This window comes from Nicotiana tabacum, chromosome 7 (assembly GCF_000715075.1).
Source record: "Nicotiana tabacum cultivar K326 chromosome 7, ASM71507v2, whole genome shotgun sequence".
In the NCBI taxonomy this organism is placed as follows: Eukaryota; Viridiplantae; Streptophyta; class Magnoliopsida; order Solanales; family Solanaceae; genus Nicotiana; species Nicotiana tabacum.
Window position 1 is genome coordinate 96,968,885 of NC_134086.1, and position 7,897 is coordinate 96,976,781.

Below are 7,897 nucleotides of genomic sequence, written 5' to 3' on the forward strand. Positions count from 1 at the left end.
CACAGTTTTGTATGAAGAAAATACAACATGCATAGCCCAATTAAAGGGAGGATTCATAAAGGAGTTAGGACAAAGCACATTTCACCTAAATTATTGTTCACACATGATCTTCAAAAGAATGGTGATATTAATGTGCAACGGATCCGTTCAAGTGATAATATGGCTGATTTGTTCACCAAATATCTACCGGCGTCAACCTTCAAGAAACTAGTGTACAAGATTGGGATACGAAGGCTCAACGATGTGAACTGATGATCTCATCAGGGGGAGTTAATACGCGTTGTACTCTTTTTCCCTTACAAGGTTTTGTCCCATTGGGTTTTCCTTGCAAGGTTTTTAACGAGGCAACCAAAAGGCGTATTTCTAAATATGTGTACTCTTTTTCCTTCATTAGGATTTTTTTCCCATAGGGTTTTTTCCTAATAAGGTTTTAACGAGGCACATTATTTATGGACATCCAAGGGGGAGTGTTATGATAAAAATCAAAATATGGTGGATGTCTACTCTTCCTCCATGATCTTTCTCTCAAATGGTTAATGACATATTTTCTATGTTCAATGACATATTCCATGACATATTTTCTTCACTTTTCATGCCTATATAAAAGCTTTGTAATAGATAGGAAAATACACACAATTAGAGAAGAAAATCTCTTCCTTCTCTCTATCTCTATTCTTGTTCATGTTTTACTAAATTGCTTTTATTTCTTGTTCATGTTTTACTAAATTGCTTTTATTTCGTAACAATATTCTTATTCTTATGCTTATTCTACGTATTAATTATAGAAAATCCATCAAATTAAACTACAACTGCTTTTCTTTCACGTTGTTTTCTCTTTGATACTACTTTCTTAGCTGTGGCCCCGAGGGGACACGATGAGCTAACAAAATTGTTCACCAAGTGCAAATATGTCTTCAAATCGTGACATTTTGCTACATTATTTCCTTTGCTACTTAACTTAAGCTCCTTCCCCACCTCAGCATACACCCATTGAGTATCTTCCATGTACTTTCCAAGCCAGCTTGTCAATCTTGCCAGCGTGGCTGCTCCTTGGCTTTCCACGTCATCAATCACGAATCCCGGAACTTTTGTTATGGGATCATCAGAGTTGACAATTCTGAGAACCTTTATTCCATTTTTTTCCAATTGGCACCTAAAGCTCTTGTTACCAACCCTAGGCCCTCCAAATGATACTACTGTCACCATAGGCAAATCACTAAATTTTGTTGTTATATCGTATGCAGTAAGTGTAGCTAAGGCAGCTCCAAGACTATGTCCTGTGACTGTTATACTCAGAGACTCATTACTATAAGTATTGAGAATGCTGCCAATTTCTTCTCTTATTGTATCTTGTAAACTTGGATTCCCTTCATTTTTCGAAGTGTACAGGCTCAAGAGTCCACTCTGTACCATGGGTTCACTATTTTCAGGTGCCATGTCATCAGGCAAGCAAGTTAACGTGGCACGTAAATTTTCAAGCCATTCTGAACAAGTGGCAGTACCTCTAAAAGCAATCACCACGTCTCTGCGACCTAGCCGGGCAATCTCGTCCACGTCATCGCATACTGCCACGTAACCAATCCAGCTGGACCGCGGCGACACCAAATTAGGAAATCTCTCAGTCCACCGTGGCATTTGAACAGCACACGTGGCATGCAAGTTTTTTATTACCTTGTACCCGCTCTGACCTAGTCCGCAGTGTGTCAGCATCGTACACGTTGGATACCGACAAGTTGCATACGTGGCTGACAACATGTCAAAGTCGAAGCAGCAATAGGCTGCTTCGACAAATTCTCCGTATCTTAAAATCTCCTCGCGAAGATCATCGTCTAGTGGATCAAGCAAACCATCCCAATTTTTGATTCCTTGAAATTCCATCCACCTCTCTCCGAGTTTGACTTTATCATCAACAACGAGGTAGTTATGGCCAGAGTTACTGATCTTGATACTCCGAGCAATACTCAAATTTAGACGACTGCTCGGAGCATAACTAATTTTAGAGTTGCACTGCCAATTAGTATTAGGCAGTGCAAGTCCAAAATGCATGTGGTTGGTTAAAAGTAGTTGATTTGGGCAGTGCATTATATATATGTTGCAAATTTGCGGTTAATTTGTGCTATAATATATTTGTGTTGAGGAATAATATACTCACATTGTGGCTAAATTTATAGTTGCTAACGGAACTATATATCCCAAGGCAAAAGAGGAGGTGGTTGCGGTGAGAATGTTCTTAGGAAAATTAAGGACTAATTGATAGAGAGGAATTAGGGGGCGGACGGTGCATATATTGAGTTACATGGGATAAGTATAATCTGCTTTAATTTGGTGGGGACAAAAGTGTTAGCAACTGAAAGATGATGCATGTTGGATTTAGATCCTTAATTCTACTTCTCTTAAACTTTTTTGGGAAGATCTTAATTACTTTTAATATTGATGACGAATATAAGAAAAGCAGAATATTAAACTAATGAAAGCAACATGTCAAAACATTGATGAAAGGAAGAATGATAAAAGGTCAGTACTATAAAACTTGAAATGTCTCAAATTACCATCGAGCAACGAACGAAAAGGACGACGGAATATACTTTACAATCTGGCTTCGAAATTTTTCCTTGCTGACGCCAAATGACAATTGTATTGGGAAAAAACTGAATTTACATTGAAGGTGACGTGACATGACATGAGAACTGTTCAAATGGTCAAAACATGATGATCAGTTAAGAGGCACGAGTGACAACAAATACGGGGAAAGGAAAGCTAAATAGGCACGAGAGACAATTCGAATAATACAAGCTTCGTACCTATTTAGGTCATTTAAAGCCAAGAGATCAGAAGGCATTGAAGACGTGGATATGATGACGAAAAGGAGCCCAAATTCAATATTAAATACCCAATACGTTAGAGAATTGGTATTAAATAGGAATGATTGTGTAACGTCTTATTTAATATTATTTATTGCTCATAATTGTCTCATTAAGACTAAGGTATTACTCCTTTACTTAGAATCAACTATAAAAGGAGGAGGTCTCGTCATTTGTAGGGGGGAGGAGATCAAAAACATTACATTAGAATACAAACCTATTTACTGTTTATTTGTCATTCTCAAAAAGTCTATTATTTCTTTTTCGTCTCCTGATTATCAGTAGCCCGAATTTCTATTTGTCTTTAGCTTTGACCAAAGAATCACATTTTTTGTTAAACAAATTGGTTCCGTTACCGGAAAACTGATAATCTTTTCTTTGAAGCTATGTTTTATTCGTCTTTATCAACATGTCAAACAACAACAATAACAATGATAACACATTGGGAAACCATGAAAATCAAATCCATGAAAATCAAGGAGACCTACCGAACATTGACGTGGTTACCTCCCCTCCAGATTCACCACGTCAATCTCGTGAAGGCACTCCTGCTCCTGAATCCCGTGCTGACCAACAAGAACAATCTAAACATTTTGAAGGAGGTGCAAATGAAGCTTTACAAAAGCTAATTGATGCACAGGTCGGCAAAGCTCTTTAGGCTCTAGTTAGTCGATTGCCTGCTGCACCACCCACACCAACTCCTAATAATAATACATTGGAGAATCCTCGTTCTGGTCTTGTTAATTCTGGAAATGGAGGAACCACTAGTGAACCACAGGAAGGGGGGCCAGGTAATTCAAATAATTCCTACTTGCAAAATTTAGTACTAACCTTGCAGAAACAGATTAAGGAACAAAATGAGCGTATTGAGCAAATCCCTGGAGTTTCGCCTGTAATAAAAGGAGTATACATGGACAAATACTCACAACAACCTTGGAAGCCAAGTGCTGCTCCCCTTCCAATTCCAAAAAAGTTCAAAATGCCTGACATCTCGAAATATGATGGTACTACATACCCACGTGACTACGTGACTGCATTTACAATAGGCGTGAAAAGCAACGACTTGACCGAACAAGAAATTGAATCAGTACTGGTCAAGAAATTTGGAGAAACACTTACCAAGGGTGCATTAACCTGGTATTCTCTTTTATCTAAAAATTCTACAAATTCTTTTGCTGAGCTTGCAGATTCTTTTATTAAAACGCACTCGGGAGCTCAAAAGGTTGAGAAAAGAATGGAAGATATTTTCAAAATCAAACAAGGGGATTCAGAGTTGCTCAAAGACTTTGTTGATAGATTCCAGCGTGAAAGAATGACTCTACCCCGTGTACCTGACAACTGGGTTTCAATAGCTTTTGCAAGTAATTTAAATGACAAAAGTTCTGAAGCCACGAGAAGACTCAAAGAAAGCCTTCGAGAATTCCCTGCAACCACGTGGAATGATGTTTACAATAGGTACAGTACGAAGCTGCGAATTGAAGAAGATACCGTACCTAAGTTTCATCATGAAGAAAGGGGCGGTTCCAGAAGATCAGAAACCGAAAAAAGATTAGGTAAAAACAGGTACGATCCATATATGGGACCTGCAGGAAAAGAATCACGGTCAAAACAAGATAGCCAGCAATATGATAAAAAATCGAGGAACAGGGAATCTGGTTCTTCATCAAGATTCAGAAATGATCGGAACAGACAAGAGTCACGAGATGATGACAGAAGTTTAAAGGCAAGGTTCGGCGGATATAACTTTAATGTCACTACCTCCGAGCTCGTGGCTGTTTTGAGAAGCATGAGAGATAAGGTACGATGGCCAAAAGAGATGCGGTCAAATCCAAATAGACGCAATCCAGATCATTGGTGCGAATTCCACAATGATCACGGGCACAAAACTTCAGAATGTAGATTCTTGCAGAGTGAAGTGGATCATCTATTGAAGCAAGGGTACCTCACTGAGTTATTTAGTGAAAAAGGTAAACAAGCCTATATGAAAAATAGGCAAGATCCACCAAAGTCTCCTTCACCCAAGAGAACAGTGAATGTGATAAGTGGGGGAGAAGATATTCACGGCATAACCTACACAGCTTCCAACAAGGTTTCTAAAGTAACAATTACACACGGGAAACGGGTACGGCAGGTTTTAGAAAATGAAAGTATTTCATTCGATGATGCAGATACCGAAGGAGTGATAACTCCACATAATGACGCACTGGTAATATCTTTACTTGTACATGATACTAATGTAAAACGAGTTTTGATTGATCCAGGGAGTTCCGTAAATATTATACTACTAAGGGTATTACGTGAAATGCAAGCTGAAGACAAAATGATACCCAAGGCGCATACCTTGTCAGGCTTCGACAATTCAAGTGTGGTAACAAAAGGAGAGGTAATTCTAACAACTTTTGCTGCAGGTGTTGTTAAAGAAACTAAATTTCAGGTAGTTGATATGGAAATGGCCTACAATATGATCATGGGGAGGCCTTGGATCCATGATATGGATGTTGTTCCGTCAACTCTACATCAAGTTATTAAATTTCCATCACCGTGGGGGATTTGTCAAATTCGAGGGGATCAGCAAACAGCGAGGAGTATCAATACTATAACAGATACGAGCACCGTAAACAAAGAAAAATAGCAATTACAGGAAACAGTTGAAGGTGTCAGCAATCAAACCTCAACTGAGCGAGAGAAAACAGATTTAGACTCGAGACCTGATACAATTCAAGAACCTGAGGAGAATGAAAATATCAAAACAACCATCGAAGAACTCGAGGCTGTGATATTATTTGAGCAATGGCCTGAACGGAAAGTTTATGTTGGAGCTAATTTAAACTCAAACATGCCAGGTATGTTAATTAAATTTCTAAAATCTAACGTGGTCTGTTTTGCTTGGTCCCATGCTGACATGACAGGGATACCACCGGATGTGATGACTCACAAATTAGACGAAGACCCATCCTTTACACTAATAAAGCAAAAGAAAAGAAAGCAAGGGGATTTCAAAAACCAGGTGATTCAAGATGAGGTCCAAAAGCTATTAAAAATTGGGTCAATCCGCGAGGTAAAGTACCCTAATTGGTTAGCCAACACAGTTGTTGTACTTAAGAAAAATGGTAAGTGGCGAGTCTGTGTAGATTATACAGATCTTAATAAAGCTTGTCCAAAAGATTCTTTTCCTTTACCACATATAGATCAATTAATTGATGCAACTGCAGGACATGAACTTTTAAGTTTTTTAGATGCATATTCAGGGTACAACCAAATTAAAATGGGCCCTAGTGATGAAGAAAAAACTTCTTTCATCACAGACAGGGGGGCTTACTGTTATAAAGTAATGCCCTTTGGTCTAAAAAATGCTGGGGCAACCTATCAAAGGTTGGTCACCAAAATGTTCCAAGAACATTTAGGAAAGACAATGGAGGTATATATAGACGATATGCTCGTCAAAACCCAGCAGTCTCATGATCATATTTCTCATCTATCTGTTACATTTGAAATTTTGCGAAAATTTAATATGAAACTTAACCTAGAAAAATGTGCATTTGGAGTTGCGTCAGGTAAGTTTTTGGGTTTTCTTGTTTCTAACCGTGGTATTGAGGTAAATCCTTCTCAGATCAAAGCAATAAAAGAAATCCCTGATATCCTTACTAATAAAAAGGAAGTTCAAAGATTAAAGGGAAGAATTGCAGCTTTGGGGAGATTTATTTCCAAATCTTCAAAAAAGTGTTTTAAGTTTTTCTCTGCACTCAAAAAGCAAGATCATTTTGAATGGAATGAAGATTGTCAACAAGCCCTTAGAAATTTGAAAGCTTATTTGTCAAAACCACCGTTATTGGCAAAACCAAAGGTGGGAGAAAAGCTTCTCATCTATCTGGCTGTGTCTGAAGTTGCGGTAAGTGCTGTTTTAGTCCGTGAGGACCAAGGTAAAAAATCTCCTATTTATTATGTAAGTAAGTCCTAACTAGATACTGAAACACGATACCCACAGCTAGAAAAGTTAGCATTAGCTTTGATCATGGCATCTAGAAAATTAAGACCTTATTTTCAATGTCATCCCATTGTTGTAGTTACTATTTTTCCGCTTCGAAACATTTTTCATAAACATGAATTGTCATGGAGGTTAGCAAAATGGGCTATAGAATTAAGTGAATACGAAATCATTTATCAACCTAGGACTGCTATAAAATCTCAAGTATTAGTCGATTTCGTAGCTGATTTTAGCCAGAGGATGCATTTAGAAGCAGAAAAAGAATTACAAGTTTTTAATGGTGCAAACCCGGGGACTTGGATTTTATTCACTGATGGTTCATCTAATGTAAAAGGAGCAGGTCTGGGTATAGTTCTCATACCACCTACGGGTGAAACTATTAGGCAAGCTATAGAATGTCATTCTATAACTAACAATGAAGCAGAGTACGAGGCTGTAATTGCAGGTTTAGAATTGGCAAGAGAACTCGGCATAACACAAATTATAATCAAGAGTGATTCTCAACTCTTGGTCAATCAAATGCTGGGGACTTATACAGCCAGGGAAACTCGAATGCAAGAATATCTCGAAAAGGTACGGGAACTAATAAAGCAATTCCAAACTTGGAAGGTAATGCAGATCCCAAGAGATGAGAATGTGGAAGCAGATGCTTTAGCTAATCTCGCATCTGCAGCTGACATAGCAAATGACGCAAATGCTTCAGTCATACATTTATTTCATTCCGTTCTCGAACCTGATAAGAATGAGGTAAATTTTAATCATTTAACATGGGATTGAAGAAACGAAATTATTATTTTGTTACAGCACGGAACCGTGCCTAATGACAAAGGGAAGGCTCACACGCTTCGCAAAAAAGCCGCTCGATATTGTTTATATCAAGGAAATCTTTATCGAAAGATGTTCGGTGGACCACTAGCAAGGTGTCTCGGACCCTCTCAAACAGAATATGTGATGAGGGAAGTGCACGAAGGACATTGTAGAAATCACGCAGGGGGAAGGTCACTGGTAAGAACATTGATTCGAGCAGGATATTATTGGCCTAATATGGAAA

At 38.3% G+C, this 7,897-nt stretch overlaps 1 protein-coding gene across 1 annotated transcript; it reads right to left on the reverse strand.

Moving 5' to 3' along the window:
- Positions 1 to 798: 798 nt before the first annotated feature.
- Positions 799 to 1,890, reverse strand: LOC107764138 (phospholipase A(1) DAD1, chloroplastic-like). Its single transcript, XM_016582675.2, has one exon. The coding sequence runs from the start codon at positions 1,876 to 1,878 to the stop codon at positions 799 to 801; it is 1,080 nt and encodes a 359-aa protein (XP_016438161.1). The 5' UTR covers positions 1,879 to 1,890.
- Positions 1,891 to 7,897: the final 6,007 nt, after the last annotated feature.

Excerpts from the sequence above, each read along its gene's own strand:
- LOC107764138 (XM_016582675.2), bottom strand. The coding sequence starts at position 1,878 with ATGGAATTTCAAGGAATCAAAAATTGGGATGGTTTGCTTGATCCACTA.